The sequence below is a fragment of the Heterocephalus glaber genome, unplaced genomic scaffold (assembly GCF_053883595.1).
Source record: "Heterocephalus glaber isolate CG9 unplaced genomic scaffold, H.glaber_assembly_v1.0 deba00000071, whole genome shotgun sequence".
NCBI lineage: Eukaryota > Metazoa > Chordata > Mammalia > Rodentia > Bathyergidae > Heterocephalus > Heterocephalus glaber.
The window spans coordinates 7577838-7595533 of NW_028258137.1; the positions used below are offsets into that span (position 1 = coordinate 7577838).

At 43.0% G+C, this 17696-nt stretch overlaps 1 protein-coding gene across 8 annotated transcripts in view; it reads left to right on the plus strand.

Annotated features, from left to right (window-relative positions):
• The window catches only part of Maf (MAF bZIP transcription factor), a 338122-nt gene that overhangs the window by 13979 nt on the left and 306447 nt on the right, over window positions 1–17696 (plus strand). For 2 of the 8 annotated variants that reach the window (XR_015450938.1, XM_087210309.1), the window contains 2 exons: window positions 204–264; window positions 2131–3954. Coding sequence is in view for 5 of the 8 variants with exons in the window: in XM_087210309.1 (XP_087066435.1) it covers window positions 204–237 (34 nt within the window). In the remaining 3 variants the exon portion in view is untranslated. Of the gene's footprint in view, window positions 1–203; window positions 3955–17696 lie in introns of those variants that run through there. The other 6 variants (XR_015450944.1, XM_087210375.1, XM_087210353.1 and 3 more) reach the window with 3 other exon arrangements.

Here is a 17696-nt window from a genome sequence, read left to right on the forward strand (position 1 = left end):
GAACATCCCCTTCCACGCCAACCCCTCCTCCAGCCTGCCTGGGCTGTCCACCATGCAAAAACAAGTGGAATTAAATCACCCTTCTTGCAGTCCCACTCTGCCCTTTTCATAGGAAGTTAGGCTGCCTTTAACACACTGTCCTTGAAACATTCTTCATGGTTATTAATTACCTTTTGTTTATTTTAATGTATTTACTAAATTAGGTACCCAAGGGAATCCTCTACATCAGTGATGTGAGAAATCCAGGTTCCTGAAGTCGAAGAGGTACATCTTGATTTTTGATTTGCATGTGCTTGTTTCAGTGAGTTTGCCATGAGCAGGAAAGCAAGCAACCAAGCAAGGAATGCTGCTAATTCTTTAGGTGTAAAAAGTTCCTGTTTATAGTAGTTTTAGTACATGGGTTTGACATGCAATGTAAATGGTGATACTAGGTGTTACAAGGAAGTGATACAAGCAATATGTGTGAGAAGCAGCATGCATTTATTTTCTGTATTTATTTCATTACATAGATGTTATGTGCCGAGTGACTACTCTGGCTTGAGTAGATCTCAGAATTCAGCCTTATCTGACATGAGTCTTTTGACACTGGAAAAGGTAGTCCTGCTCAAATGGCAGGACATTTAGATGAATCTGTGCAAGTGACATCCATCCCCTTTGGTCAGCTCTACCTGGGCCTCCAAAACATTCCAAATGTATAGGTGCTTATGATTCAGTCCGTACTCAGATTGGGAAAAATTTAGTATAATTTGTAAGCACAAAGTGTCCTCCCTTCTGCATCCAAATGTGGCTCTGAGGCCCTTTCTGCTTCAACTGGAGGCAGAAGGGGAGAGGAGGAGATAAATGGGGGGTTGAAATCTGATTTCCACGTACTGAAAAATGAAATTGAGCTTTTAAAATGGGTTTTCCATTACAAGTGTCCCAGCATGAATTTAATTATGAATCCTCTTCGTTGGGTGAGCGAGACCAATACTCTCACACCAATAATTATTTAGTCTCACGGTTTTATGTAGTCTTGTTACCTCTCATTGGCTAATGGAAAAAAGTTTGTTTTTCTTTTCATTAAAATTTTTGCTTGCTGAGAAATTTGCATGAAATACATTTTATTTTGGTTTCTTGTGGAACTGAGGGGGGTAAAAGTCACACTGTCAAATTGCTACTCTTTGCAGAGGAGGCACTTTAAGGATCCAGTGATTTGAGAGCATTGAAAAAAAAAAGGAAAAAAACCAGAACCTATTTTTCCCTCTACTAAAAAATAGTGTCTGATTACTTACATCTAAGAGCTGCTGTGATGAGAGTTTCACTTTGTATAACTGGGCTGTGAATATGTATTATAGTTTCTCTGCTAACCTTTTACAAAATGAACATTTCTCTTCAATTGTTTTCTGACATAGACTGTAACTCAGTGTACATCTCTGGGGTGGACTGATGTGTCCTGTGTGTGCATGCCCTGCCAAATCCTTATTCCTCTCTTGCCTTTGTCTTTATAATTATGATTTGAAAACCACCGATTAAATACAATGATCTAGGCTCACTGGCAGGTTTTGTGACATTGAAACCGTCCGTTTTGAGCAAAAAGTTAATGAACTTTACAAACAAGGTTCACATTGACCCCCAACCCTACTGACAGTATTTCATATAAGGTTATGGGTGGGAGAGAAATCACACTTCAGCCATGAACATGATTGACAGGTGAGAGCGAGGAAGAGAAAAGCATTTGGTCAGATGGGGAGTTTGGGGAGGAGGAGGACAATTCCTTGAAGTTCCTCTGTGGCATTAGGTATTATAAGCTGATATATGAAAAGTTCAATACTTGACACTCTTGGGAGACTTACTTGGTTTATTTTCCAGAAGTCACTTTGGTTAGGGGATTTCAATCATGAAAGCCAAAATAGGTTGAACCACTGAGTTTTCTACCTTCTTGCTAATCCAGTCATGTACAGCTTTATGGGTTATTGCTGGCAGTTTTCTAGGCTAGGGTCTAAAAATTCAGTCACAAGCCATTTGGGGACCCATTTAATTACCTTTCATTTATTCTCAGAACAACAGTCTAGATTATATTATGGTTCACGGACATATTACAAAATATCCATCCCAAGTGGTATCACAAAAAGATTAAATTCTCCATTTCAGGACCATTCCTGGATTCCGAATAACATTTTCCATTAGTGCATGTTACAGCCTAACATATTCAGATCAACCAAATGCATGGTTTATCAAGACTCTGCTTGCTCTGGAAAGGTCTTCGAACATGGGATCAGCACTGCACCCTCCTGGTCCCAAGCTTCCACCCCACCTGGCTCTCTGATGGAGATTGTTCCAGAGAAGCACCACTGGCTAAGGTGTGAGTATTGCCATGGAAACATGTGATGACTCTGCTTGACCCTCATATTCAGGGTGGCTTTTGAATTAGCCCTAAAGGAGACACCTTAACTCACCATGATTTTCACCGAAGTGGAAAGTAGATCTTCTCAACATGCTCTGCCATCCTCTGAGCTGAATCATGAATTTTCAAGGGGCTGATGGACCTTAGCCAGTTCATGTCTACCCTCTGCCCTTTTCAGATGCTCCTGACATTGGCTAAGACCCATCTGGATGCAACCAGGCCTTCCGGAGCTGCCTTGGGGCAGTGGGACACACGTGCAGGGGAAAGGCCCGTTTGTGGCTTTCCTGTCGCCCGTGGCAGACACTGTTGAAACTGGTGGAGAGAGTACTCACCGGGTTGTAATGTACCCATCAGTGTTCTTCCTAGCCTCTCAGCATGGACATGCTTTATGTGACCACACCTATTTGATGATATGAACTCGAAAAGCCATGGGTTATGAGGAAGGCTTTACTATTTTATGAACTGGGGTAAAACTAAACCACAACAAAACCAAACTAGTCAAGGTACTCAGAAATCTTGCTTCTGTTTTGCTTACATGTCCTCCCATGTGGCTTATAATCATTCAGAAATAAAATGCAAACGTGGTTTTCCGATGCCCGGTGTCTATGCGGGTGGCCTGGCACAGCATATATAGCTATTTAGTTTCAATATAAGAGTAGAGATGCCGTAACTTGATGTCTTTGAAGTGCTCCTGCTCAAAATCTGTTTCCAGAGATGGTGAACTTGCTGTTTCCAGCTGGACTGTAAGTTCTGATTTCTTGGTATCTCTGAAAAGTCAGAGGGGCTGCTCTTGACCTTGTCTTCACTGAAGGCTTCTTGGGGCTTTCTGAACACTCAGTTTCTAGAATAAACCTCTCACCCACAAGACAAGAAGGAGGAGAATGCTGTCTTGCTTGGAGACTTGCAATGGGGATGTATCTGGCACAGATGCCTTAAGTGTATGTCAAGCACTGTGTCAGGGCGTACATCAGTTGGCACTGAAAAATTTAGGGGAAACAATTCTGTGTGATGTATTTCATTGGGGAAACTCGCCCTAACTGGAGTTTTTTTTGTTGAGGTTGTTACTTTATTTAGATTATGCACCCCCTTTTCATATAGGCTGGCCAATGTGTTCCTCCAACGGGCACTGGCCTGCTCCTGAGCTGATTTAATCAATTAATTATAGCAGAGCTTGGATAAAGTGACTGGCCTAATAATGCCCTATGAACGTGTATTATTTTCAGTTAACTCTAGGAGACTATTGAAGGGTCAGACTTAAAGAATGAAACATACATTTAGGGGGGAAGAAGGAAGAAGGGATTTCTATAGGGCACAGTATTCATTACTTAAAACAAAAGGATGCTCTGTAAAGAGCTTTCATTCTAAAAGCACACATTCAGTCACCTGCCCAAAGCTCAGATTTACTGTGCCATTCCCAGATGCCAATGTTTAAACTCCCTTCACCTGCCGCTTGCTGAGTCTTTCACTTCCTCACGCCAGAAATTACTGTCAAGTTGCTGTTTTGCGTCTGCATTTTTTCCTTTTCCTGGCACCTAATGAAATTATCAGCAATAAATGAGCTAAGCACCGCCGAGGTTGAAGGTTTTTGTTTGTTTCTTTGTTTTTGCTATCCATTTTGTAATATTTGGAAAATGCTAAGGCAAAGGAAAGCCAATGGGAAAATCCAGTGTGCCTGGCTCAACAACATGTAGGAAACATGACCGAGCTATCAGCAGGTAAATCCCTTTCAGCGGGAACTAATGCCAAGTAGGGGTGGGGCCAGGCAGTTTCAGGTGTCTGGTGGGAAAATCAAACCAGTTGTGGAATTTACAGGTATTGTCAGCATAGAAGACAAGGTGGCCGCTGAGCAGTGACCTCGGGTGTAAGCTGCTTCGAGATATTAACATCTAATGAACAACACAAGAGCGCACCCTATAACTCAATCGCTGGTGGGGTGAGAGTGATCGTCTTAAAAGAGAGGTGACCAATTTTGTCTGTAGGGTTTTGTTGTTCCCTTGTCCCTTAGCAAGAGTCCTCTAACACTGTGGTCATTCACCTGCAGTCAGTGAAGTTTACTTCTTAGCCACTTCAGTCTACTGCAAACCACAGTAAATTCATTTGCTAGCAGGTAGGCGGTGGAGATGAGGATTGAATTGATCTGAAATGCTCTGAGGGAAATTGACCCCGAGGTCCTCTTCCTTTCAATTGGGTTCTGCACACAAAGTTTCTTTTCTTCTACCTCGGTCTCTGCCTGCTCCCGCCAGAGAGCTGAGTCGGGGGTTTGTAATTATTTAAAGGGATTCTGACACCAGAGTTGACTCCCCTTTGTAAACTTAATCAAAATAGAGACCTTTTGTTACTGATGGTGGTTAATTAAAGGGCTTGAGTCTACACTGCTGTGTTGTGCCTCCAGCTAGTTTGTATTTTAAAATGAAGTTCAGTCCTGATGTACAGGAAGTAGGTGAGAAAGCTGACTAACCTGGATGTTTCCTACTGGGTGGAACATTTTGAATAGAACAGAATTTTCTGTTTCCTTACTTCTTTGTATCTTATGTTGTCTCCTTGTCTCTTTTTCTTCCTCCTCCTCCTCCTCCTCTTCTTCTTCCTCTTCTCCCACCCCCCATGGAGCGATTAGGAGCCCTTTGAACAATCTTAGGTGCACGTACTGTACAGTTAACTCTGCTTGGAGATGTGCACTGCGTTTTACAAGGCATGCGCATCCTGGAGAGGATCCTTGGGCTATCTTTGCTCCAATCTGTGAAGGTGGCTAAGACAGACCACGCATTCCCTCCCCAGTGTGGGGAACTTGACCCCAGCGGGAGAACTCCTCTCTCATTCTTTGCTGTTGTAGGTAGCGCATACTTGAAGTTCTCTCCAGATGCTCAGTGGCTGTCTTGTTATTGGTTTCCCCCCAATTTTTCTTTTCTTCTTCTTCTTTCCCTCTCCTTTTAATATTCTGAACTGTTTCTTGCCATTGCCTGGTGGGAAGAAAAGGCAGAGTCCAGGCTGCCACCAGCTCTACCTGCCATTTTCAGACAGTGAGTCTGTGACAACTGGAGGACAGCATTTCTGAGAGCCACAGTGAGCGAGGCCAGGGCCTGGCTGCCCAGGCCTGAGCGATCCAGCTGCTCTCTTCTCAGGAAGTCCCCGGCCCCCATTCATGCTGCCCTGGACCCAGCGCCTCTCCAGTTGCTCAGTGTTCTACCAATCCACAGAACCACCGGATTAGAGCTGTCAGCACTGCTGCTGAAGTCTGGCCCCAGCTTGGAGCCAGAGAAGAAGTTGTTGGTAAAAATGAGATGTGTAGCGAGTGAGCAGTCTCCTGTCCACTGGAGGTGGGTAACCTAGTTATGTAGAATGGGACATCAGATGTAGGCTTGCTTGGCAGCACCCCGAGAAGACCCTCGCCTAAGGGCACAAGTGCTGAGGGTCCTGACTACAACTGCAAACCGTGCCGTGCCTGTGAATACCGAGCCCAGCTCCCAAACCCGTCCGAAGGAGGAGATCTGGAGAGTTTGGGCTTTGACCCTGAAAGAATAACACAGGGTACAACTTGCCTCCTGTGGGAGAGTAGGAGCTTTTACAGAGGCATCGTGAAATGTCACCCTGTTCCAGAGAGGGAGAAAAATAAGGGAGGATTTGTTTTTAGTGTTTTTTCCTTCTATTCTATCGGAGTCAGCTGATACTAGTAATGAAAAGCTTGCCACTGCTGTTGCAGGAAACATTTATTTTCTGAGACATTGACGGAGACGCAGGCGGGGTCTGGGACCTGCGAGGTGTTTGGGTCTACCTGTTCTCCACGGTTTACTTCGTCCTCCAGTCTCCCCGGCCCCGTCTGCACCGGCATCATTTCCCCCCGCAATAAAACAGGCACAGGTGCCATCTCTGCCACGTTAACCCATGAGATTCCCACTTTCAGAAAGAGGAGATCCAAGTGCGTGATTTCATTGTCAATTCAGCAAGAGTTACTTGCAGAGCTATTTAGGATACAGTTATTCTGAGAATGTATCTTTTTACTATTTCTTTAAAATTTAATTGGGATCGGGGCACACTGCTTTTGACTTGAGGGTTTCTTTTTTCTTCTTTTGTTTCTCTCTCTCTCTCCCTCTGCTATTGCAAGCCGCAATAATGAGACTTAAAATTTATAATCGAAGTTTGGTGTCATTTAGCTAAACTGTAAAAACTGACTTTGGAGTTTTACTCATAAAAATCAATATTTGAAAAAATATAGCAATGAGGGGCATACAGTAGAAGCAATGTCAGTATGTCTATAAATATCTGTGTATATTAATATAAGTGGATGTGGTTTCAGTCTGTTAAAACTAATTCTGAAAAAGCATCTGACGTCTTCTACACATCCGAGTGTGAGGACACACTGATAACAACCAAAGCACATTTTCTTTAATGAACTTCTAATTTGTTATTTAAAATCGCTTTGTAATTCACATTACCTTTTCTTTTTTCAGTTATATTATGTGTGCACGGGAGAGCCAGAATATGCATGCTAGAATTCTCTGTTTGGAAGCTATAGTGCTCCTTAGCATGGAAGACTTTTTTTCCTTTCACCCTAACAAGGAAGCTCATTTAGAAAGAAATGTTTATGTGAAGTGCTTGTCAGTTGGCATTTTTACTGGTTTGCTAACCCAAAGGTAAAATATAAAGCTGTGTCTTTTCCTCGCTGGCTTGTTGTTACTAGAAGGGTCCCTCCCTTGTTAGCTTGATAAATAATTTTACTAGGGGGACTCTGCTGTGTTTTTATGTTTGCTGTCTATTTTCTGCTTGCTGCAAATAAATTTCTGTACTCAGAGGGCACTAAAACTCCAAACACATGGTATTTTCCCGTTTTGCTGTTGGTCTCCTGAAATATTTATTCCATCTAGGTTTTTTAATTAATTTTTTAAAGGAAAAAATAATTTGTGATTAACATCAAACACAAATTATTCCTATTTTTCTCAGGACTATTGGATTCAAATCTGGAAGGGACAGCTTTTTAAAAGGCTTTCTGTGTGAAACTCTAATATTTGTTGAACTGAAGACATGTGTTATTTACTGAGGGGCCCTAAAGTTTTCTTATTACATATTTTCTTGTCTGACTTCCCAACTTTAAATATTAAACTGTTAATTTGAGGATGAATAGGGCTATAGAATTCTATCTAGCAACAAGGTGCTAAACAATAAAATCTTTACATTTGAGAAATGATACACAGTGTGGATGAAGAGATGAAATGGATCATAGATATCAGTGTAAATATCAGCATCCACTTGAGTCCCTGATATTTAGTCTTAGGATTCATTAATACTGCAAGACAGCTCGGTGCAGCTCTCTGGGTGAAAATGGGTCCCTGATATAAACCTCAACAAACACACTCTAAAACACTGCAATAAAATAAAACACAAATCAATATACCCTATAAATTACAAACACCCTGAACGTAGCACATTATGGGTGTACAATTAGATGTTTAATGAAACAATGAAATTTATGAATGTTAATAAGTGATCATTTTAAATTAATGCCAGGCCACCTCATTAATTGAAACTTTTTTCAGAGAAGATAGTCTGCTTGTTATTTATTATGTCCTCATTAGCAGGGTTTTATTTTCTGAAGTCAGAAAACAATTTTTAGTAAAGGTATCAGAGACATAAATGTACAACCTAAATGCTCAAGCATGTACCTAGCACCACGGGCATAGCAGAGACTGAGTGGGTGATTATGTGGGGCTCAGCCTTGGCAAAGACCACCCACCGAAAGGAAGAGGAGCATGTAGGAAAAAGGGCTCATGTGTGAGTTCTCTGCTAGACATGGAGATCAGCAGTGACTTAGAACACTTATTTTCATGGGCTCTGCCCTGTACTCATCAAAAAAAAATTCCCTATAGATTTTTTTCTTCTAGCTCTGCAATTATAGGACAATCATGAGACTCAAACTTTACTGAAAGAGAGTTGATTTTAGCGTTTCTTCTGGTCATTTGGGGGCCTTACTGGTTTAGAAGGAGTTAAGAGGGTAGAGTTGAGAACCAGGATGCCCTGGCACTCTTACCCTTAGGAGGTGGTGCAGAGCCTCCCAGGCTAGGAGGACCAGCTACTGTGGATCAGGAGCCAGACTTGAGCCTTTGGTGATCCTTAAAACAACCAAAGGGGCAGACATTTTAATCCCTTTATACAACTAAGGAACCTCAAGCACAAAAGAATTAAGATGTCATTTGATCCTGTGCTGCAGTCCTGCTGATGTTTCTAAATAGATACTATGCTGCCCCTGCCAGGGTCAAGCTGTCCCTTCTCTCCTCCTTCGTTATATACCCCAGTTTTTAACCTGAGCTCCTGTAGCAAGAGCCCAGGTGTTCTCTTCTCAGGCGTCTTTTCCTGAGTGGGGTCAGGTGAACCCCAGCAAAAATACATATCATCTTAGTCCTAACAAGGCCAATGCTAGGAGTTCCTGTAGTCTTCACCCCAAGGAGCCTCCCTCTCTCAAGACAAATGATTCTGTGGTTTGATTTTGGTATGTTAAGGAGCAGACTTTTCCTACTCGGAAAACTAGATTGTCATTTCAAAGGCATTTAAAAAATAATAGATGGTACATTTCTTTAATACTCTGGAATGTGTAAAGTGTCAGGTGTACAATTGGCACTCAGGAAATTGCCAGATAGTGAAGATAGATCAGCATTAAATCACTCCAATGAAAGCCTCACTTAATAAAAAGTTGTCAGCAAAATCTGTAGTAGCACTAAAAAGAAAACACAGTTTTCAAATCTGTAAAATAGGGATAGTCTCTCAAAGGTGGCCATAAAGGATTAAATATGGTAATGTATGTAAAGCACCTGCATTCAATATGATAATATATGTAAAGCACCCAGCGCAGGGTAAACACCCCACTATGCTTGGCCTTGGACAGTGTTATATGGGATGAAGATTTGACCTGGACACCTCCCAAGCCGTGGTTTTTATTAGAATAACTTTACTATTGTGACATTGGACTTTTGCCCTCTGCTTGAAAATCGATGTTTTCAAAATTGGAAAATTGAGAAAAGCATAGAACAGTTGTTTATAGCTATTATCTGCCCTTCATTAAAACAAAAAATACCACCACACCTGAAAAATAAAAAAGCTGCACTTTTGGAAGTTATGTGGTCAAAAATTAAGGGAAATTATAGGTTAAATTTACCATTTAGTTTTGCTATGATTCATCTTATAGCCTTTATATGTTGATCTGTGTATTTTATATACATATTATATCAACACAAATGGAACATGATTATATTCTAGGCTTAGGTGCACATGGAACCTGTCTTTTAATCAACCATCCCAGGGAACTAGTATTAAGGCAGTTTTTAAAAGTGGTTGCCTAAAATATTGAGCTCCTAACATTTCTTAAGGCCAAAGATCCCCTTTTATTAGTTTTCTCCATGTAGATCATGTTCTAAATGATTCACTCATCATTCTGTGTATTCATTGTCCTCATCTGATCAGCAAGAGCAGCAATATAATTCCATTGATGTATATCCAGGAGAAGAAAACTATGTTATTAGGATAATCCTATAGCTCTTTACAACAGTAGGAATGGCTGGTGGGTGTAGTTACTGCCTTCATGGCTCCCAGTGGGATTTCAGAACCCCAGTTTGGGGCCCTCTGCTTGAACAGAAAACCCCAGTCTAGAAAACCTGCCAGTCATCCAAGGATAGTAGAGGTCCCTTAAGGAATATATTAACTTCCTAGAGATTTGGCCAGGGACTCTTTGGACATAAAACCTCTGTCTCCAGGTTTCTGGTCCTGTCTTAGTCATTTTCCTCAACTCTGGGAGAAAAATACCTGATGGCCACAAATTAAAAGAGGAAATGTTTATTTGGGGTAACAGTTTCAGAAGTTTTAGTCCGTGGTCAGCAGGCTTCAAGGCAGAAACAGCATGGTGGAATGGCCTGCCATAGAGGAAAACTGCTTATATCAGGGTGGTTAGGAAGCAGAGAGAGAAGAAAGGAGCATGAAGTCATGCCCCCAGTGACCTGCCTTTTTCAATACAGCCCCTCCTCCTAACAGCATGCTCGGCCCCTGAATTCATCAGTGGATAAATCACCCGTGAGTACAGTGCCCCATGATCCAATCCTATTCTAAAAACCCTATCTCTGGTTACCTGAGGCCTCTGATGGACATTCTAAACCATTATAATTTCTTTATTATGTGGATAAAGGTGTCCATTGCAGGCATGAAATGCCAGCTGGCTTGAGGGAAAGCTGGGGATAGAAGTTTGTTCTCTTTGTTCTCGTTCCTCCCTCCCCTCCTTTTTTGTGCACCTCTGTCTCCCTACAAACTCTTCTTTTGAGGACAGGGGATTTCCACCTTCACTCCTGGGTCCCACTTTAGATGCTCTTTCCTTTTAAGCCTCAAGTTGACTTGGTTGGGGACTCTTAAATTTTGGTTTTCAGAGAGAGAGAGAGAGATGATTGGTTCATCTCATCCAATCAGCAGTGGCTAGGGGGTGGGTCCACCTGGCAAGCTGCCAGCCTAGTCAGATTTTCTGAGAATAGGGTTTGGAAGGCCTTGGACAATGGTCACTTCCCAGCACAGCCAACTGGTGCCCCAAACTCATCTACATTCCTTTCAGAGTTTAGAATGAGAGAATTTGGGCACAAATATGTCTCTGAACCTGGAGAATGGGTTGTAAACCTTGGATACTCAGACAGGGGTGGTGGCTAAAAAAACCCATTTTTCCCTTCTTCAGATCAATTAAATCAGAGCTTCTGAGCCCTCTCAGACATCAGTGTTCTTAAACACTTCTTAGACATTAGAATGTCCAACCAGAATTGAGAACTAGAAAAGAATCCAAAATACACAGTTATCTAAAGAAACCCAGAAAATGAAGCCAGTGGTGGTGTTCCCATATTTTCTTATCTGTCGCCAACTCAGCATTTTCCATGTCCATTTTAAAATGGAAAGCGATGCACAGTTGCTTTGTGTTTTCTCTACCTCATCTGGCCTGCCAGGTTGTCTGTTACCATCAACTCTATTCTTTATGAGCAAGGCCAGGACAGTCAGATAAAGTGCCTGGTTCTCTGCTTTTGCTCCTGATTCTCACTGTAGATCTGGCTAAAAGCAGCCATCACCCATACCACTGCCTAAACATTAAACTGCCTTGAAATTTCCACTGCCAGATTAATTAATCCACTATCTTTAAATTAAGCCTCACACTGTCTTAGTTCATGGGCAAAATGTAGACAAGTTCTTTTTAGAGTGTAATATGCATGGCTTCAGTCCAATTTCCAATAGAGTCATTGTTCCTAACTCAGTTCTCCTGATCTGGCCTTTACTGTCCACATTCCTGTCAGCATTCAGGTCTTCAGAGCTCTTATCATTTTCTGCTTACAACATTCTAAGGCTTCTCTATACTCTGGTTTCTCTTCAGATCGTATAAATCTTTCGCCTTTTACTAAGGCTTCTCTAAGCCTGTCCAAACTCCTCCTGAAAATCAGTTCTAAAGGTTTCTGGGCCACATCATCTGATATAGTCACATTGATGCCCCTATTTCTTCACTACCAATTTACTGTATTAGTCATTTTACCATTTCTGGGACAAAATACATAGCACCTTCAACTTAAAAGAGGAGAGGGGTTTTTTTGGCTCATAGTTTTAAAGGACTCAGTCCATGATTGGTTGGCTCCAAGGCAGAAGCAGCAAGTGGTAAGATATGGCAGAGGAAAGCTTCTCACCCCATAGCAGCCAGAGAGACAGAGAGAGAGAGAGAGAGAGGGAACTGAGTATGAGTCCACTCTTCTATGTTACACCCCTATTGACCTGTCTCTGACCACACTCCACTTCCTAACAGCACATTCAAATATGAACTCATCAATGACTTTGTCCACTGATGAGTATAGTGGCCCAATGATCCAAACACCTTCCAAAAACCCCACCTCTTGTGCTCGCTTTGGCAGCACATATACCCAAAACCCCACCTCTTGAATGCAATGAGAGTTTTGTGAGACATTTCAGATTTAAACCATAACACCAGGGAAAGCAAATGGGTGTTGCAAGTCTCAGTGTTAAGCCTAACTTAGCCACTAAACAGCCATGGTACCTGAGTGGGTCACATTCTCCTGATTTCCTTGTCTGTTGGAAAATAAGTCAACTGGCATAGAATAAACAGCCTTCTATTAGTCTATGCAATTAGCAAAGTGATCATTTCTTCACAGACCCAGTGTGTGAACCAAGAGAGATGCAGAAGATCTGAATTAGTTGGATGAATTTTGTGCATTTTCCAAAAAATCTGTAGAAAAGAATACGTATTTTATTATTGATTTTATAAGAATAGACATATTCCTGAATTACTTGCAGACTTCTCCAGATACCAATGAGATATTTATGTTATTTGCCATCATTATGATTAGGCACTTATGTGGTGTGTGATGGTGGTGATAGTAGAAAAAGGATCAAGGGAAAATGGTTATGGCTCAAATTAGCAAAAATGCTTGATCACACACTGTCAGACACATTGGTTCTCCACTAAAGCAGTTTTGAACCACATAAACACAAAGACATCCATCGCTTTATCCTGGAAGACAGCTACATTTTAAATTTCTCACCTCCTTGTGGACACTTCATGTTGTGAGTGTGGAGTTCACGCCTCATTCATTCTTGTGTTCAATGAAGTCCTGTATCAGTGAGTAGCACATAGCAGCTGTGTCTCAGAGCCTTCCTTAGAGCAGAGGGAGTGCCTGAATCAGCAATTAGTTACACTAACAAGCAACTCAGTGGGTGATACCAGGCTGTAAACACTGGAGAGATGTTAAAGATGACATCTTAGTTATCTGTTAACATTAAAAATTGTTCTCTTCATCCTCTTCCAGATTTTTTTAAAGACCCCATCCTGACATTTTCTGGTCACTTTTGTGGGCTAAATTTCTTTTCCCAGACAGTCCAAGGTTATTTCTTCCTGTCCTCTTTTGGAGATTTCGTGAAAATGGATCTTTTCCTCTAACTGGCTTGCCATCAGAGTTATTACACTTCAATTATTCTAAGATGTAATTCTAACTTAAAATTAACACTGTGTGTTACCTAGATACTGGAAAATGGATTTGGTGCTAGGGACTCAGCTAGACTGAGCAGAGGACTTATGTGTACACATTGGCGAGGAAGGATTGCTCTAAACATTGACTGAGATGCATAGACAGGAATCAAGTCTAGAAAATTGGAAAGCCAGGCTATGAGGGGTGAGGACAAAGCTTACAAAGGAGAGGAGTGACCTTGGGTGTCTAAAGCCCTAGTATATTGCATGGTTTCCCTCCTCCCAGTGGGCTTCTGCCTAGTATTCATTTCCCAAGTGTGAAACCATCCAGCCCTTCCTGTTGGTCCACCCGAGTTTGCTTTGTGTTCTTCTCCAGGTAAATGCGACTTGGGTGCACTCAGTGAATTGAGCTCAGGCTTGCTCATGGAGCTGAGGAACCCACTCCTCTCTTCCAGCTCTTTTCCTTAGCATCTCCACTGTCACAGCCCCAAGTGTTGGGGGTGAAGCAAGGGAGGGGCCTTTTTCAAAGAACTACATGGGGCTTTGGTCACGTGTCTGCCATTAAGATCAATCGCAGACCCAAGGCAGAAATGCCTGGCACGTTCCTACACATGCCTCTTTGAAAAACATCCCCTCTGGTGTTGCTACCAGACTCCCCTCCACTGATACAGGATTTGGGGGCTTTGAAGTCGGTTGTGGAAATTTCACTGCTTTCTTTGACTCCAGCAAATTGCTCCAAAATGCTACAAATGTAAAAAAGACTAAGAAAGCTTTAGCAGCAGCTTAGAGGTGGAATCCCCTTAAGCCATTGACAGAAAAGTGTGTTTCTTCTTTCAGTTTTTAATTTGTGAGTTATATCTTAAAATGCAGCAATGCAGGCATAGTCTTCTCTTAGGAGAGGAAAAATGCAGAGTCAGGGATGGGTTTTAGCAAAGGGGGAGATTTTGTAGCTCTGTTTCTTTTTGCATTTGGGGGGAGTCTGTACCAGCAGAGAAATTGTGGCAAACAATGAGGCCTGAAGTATTTCTCCATGAATCTGGAGGTAACAAGGTGTTAGACACATCGGTGCTGGCAAGCCAGGAAATTCCCTAGACCCAGCCTGTGTGAAGCCAGCAGTGGCTAGAAGAGGCAGATTCAAACCTACTGCCACCCTCAGTCTCAAGAACAGCAGCTCCTAGCCTGCTTGAAATTTTTATCTTAGCAGTTTTCCATTCCGAATGGAGATGATTGGGGTTCAGTGCATTTGGGGAAGATCTCTCCCATTTTACTCTCCTAGTACCCTAACATTGTACTGGGTTAGAAAGAAATATGCAGTAGTGGAAATGACCGTGAGCAGCTCTCTGGGCTTCAGTTGCCGCCTCCATAAATTTAAGGATTTGGCACGAACCAGAGGTTTTCAAACTCTTTGTATTTTGTTTTGTTTCAGCAGAGGAAGCATTTGTAAAGTGAGAGTTTATGGATCACTATATAAAAGAGATATAGGAAGCTGCCAGGGACAGAGCTGGTCCCCCACTTCTGGCCTTCTCCCACCCCCTAGTCCCTTTGGGGCCCCGGGCTCTGTGCAGCTCAATGTGAGCATCTTTGGGGAAACAATTCTCTCTAAGGCTCTGTTGGCTCAGGGCCTACGATGTGGCAAGCAACCACCTTCTTTCCTGGACACACTCAGGCATTTCCAGGTGGAGCAAACCCCAAAGACATCAGGGTCTATGTCAACCTTCCCAGCCTTGAGACTTCAGCAAAGTCTCTTCCCTTCTATAGGTGCCTCATTTCCTCCTCTTTTAGATGTAGATTCTAGAACTGGCCTCATGGAATTTTTATACTAGTGAAATGAGAAAACCAGGTGGCACCTCTTAAGCTCCCGTCCCAGCTGGCTGCTCTCATCATCGCTCAGGTGGCCACAGAAGTGACCAGCCAGTGATAACCCTGTCTGATTTGGCTCAAAAGCACAGGGGATCTTTTTTTCTCGGGACTCAAGGGAAATATATAGTCTGTTTGGCAGAAGCTGATGGAAGATGTCAGAAAGAGGGGAAGTTATAAGCACTGAGGAAGAAACGGTAGGATGTTCCAGGCTGCAGGACTAGGAGAGGAAGGAACACAGCCAGGTTAATAAGCAAATGACTTTGGAATTTGAAAGGATGATGAAGAGAAAGGCTTGCCAAGGACTGAGGAGGGACAGGTATAGAGCCACACAATGATGGAAGGCAAGGGCTGGAGAGAGGGCTTCATTCTGGCAGAGCCTTGAAGGATGTTTGGTTTTGAAAAGGAGAACTTGAATTCCATTTCTACCCACAGCAATGCATCCTTTGCCTTGCAGTTAGGTCCAACATAATGAAAAACACAGATTTGTCAGTTCTAGTGGCCACCTTAACCTCTTAATCTGGTGCAATCTAACTAAATAGCTTCTCCAAATTTTATAAAATTTAGATATATCAATGGAGGAGGATACAAATAGGGAATAATGAGAAGAGCTGGGCTTTGCAGGCTGTGGTTTGGAGTTGAGAGCAAAGGAAATCACTGCAGGGTCCACTCTGTATCGGCCCAATATCCACACGGATGCAACACGAGGCCAACCTCGATTGCATTTATTTAACTTTTTGGACTTTGACCAGTGCCTCCCCTAGAACCATGTGAAGCTCCTTCTAGGTCAGTTCAGAGAATCACCTGCAAAGCTTTCAAAATCCCAGGGCATATGAATTCCCCAGCCCAGGTCAATTAAATGAGAATCTTGGGGTGGTTCCCAGGCATCAGTACTTTTGCAATGCTCCTCAGGTGATTCTAATGCACAGCCAAGACTAAGGAACACCGAGGCAGCATGGCACTGGCTCTCCAATCTCAGTGAGTGCCCGGATCACATGGGTGCTGGGCTCTACCCCGATGTCCCAAGTGTCTGAGTTGAGGGCCTGGAGGCAGGCTTGGGAATTTTCATTTCTAAGCTATCCAAAATGACACTGACCCAGAGATCACATTTGAGCATTTGAGAACCACTGCCCTAGGTCACCTAAATGACATCTGGAAAGCAATCTAATGGCAGAGCCAGGTGGATCAAGTGCCATTCCAGCTCTGTGGTTCTTATCTGCATGGCTTCATCTATTGGTTTAGAGTAGTGGGACTCATCTGGGGAGCACTGCTCCCCAGGGACATTTGGCAACATCTGGAGACAGTTTGGGGTGTCATGACTTCACGACACTACTGGCCTTAAGCGGTCAAATCCGGAGATGCTGCTGCTCAACACCTGACAGTGCCCAGAAGGACCCTCTCTGAAAAGCATGATCAGGTCCTAAAAGTCATCCATGCAGGCCTAGAACCAACCTGGTTTAAGCTCACTGGACTTGTTTTGGCTTCATATGTAAAGTGTGAAGAGTTCCATCTGCCTATGTCGACTATCACTGAGAATGCAAGATACTACAGTAGACAGGAAGTGCTCAATAAACGTGGGCATTCTTATGCTCCCAGCAGAGTCCCTAAGTGATAGGAACTTAGGTGAAGGACTTGACCTCCTCTAAGAGACTGTTTTTCATCTGTCATGTGATCAGTCATAGGCCAACCTTCTACAGAGTGCTGTAAGAACAAAAGGAGAAAATCCTTCTAAGTCCCTAGAAACATGGTCTATGATTATGGTTTCCCATCATCTCTGCACACTGCCTTGATTCTGAAGACTGGCTGGGTGTGCCAAGACTACTACTCAGCTTGAAGGTCTGCTAAGCAGGTGAAAAGGCAGCTAATGTCTGGTTCCAGGTCTCCAGGACCCAGAATAGCAGCAGGTATAGGGCCAGACACTGCCTCCTCCTGTGCATCCCCAAATGTGGCTTCTGAGGAAAGCTTATGGTTGGGTTTTCCCTGCACACTTGCAGCCTCAGACATGTCTGTTTCCATGAGAATTTGTGAAGCAAATTGTTGAGAAGACAAAACAGCTCTTGGCCCCATGTTCCGTGAGGCAGATGTGTCTCACGGCAGTAAGTGGGTCAGAATGCCTTCCCCAGGCCTCCCTACTTGCCAGGATGGAGCAGGAACTTGAACCCAGGACTGTCTGACTTGAAGCCTGGTCTCTTACCCAGTGTGGGTTCATGATCTGAGTTACAGCAGGCACCCTGCAGAAGATTCCGGAATAATTGGGAACCACCGAGGCACAGCCAGCCTTCTACCTCCTCTGCAGAGCTCCCAGCTTCCAGCCCATCTCCAGCCCCTGAGGTAAGGTGCCCTTTCTCCAATCTGCACACGAAATGGATTTTAGCAACTGGATTTTATTGAGAACCCGACTCCCTCTTCTCCCACCCCCAACATTTGAAAACATATTGTCTTCTTCACTGTAGTTCATTTTGCTTTCCGAGGTGATTAATGAATTAA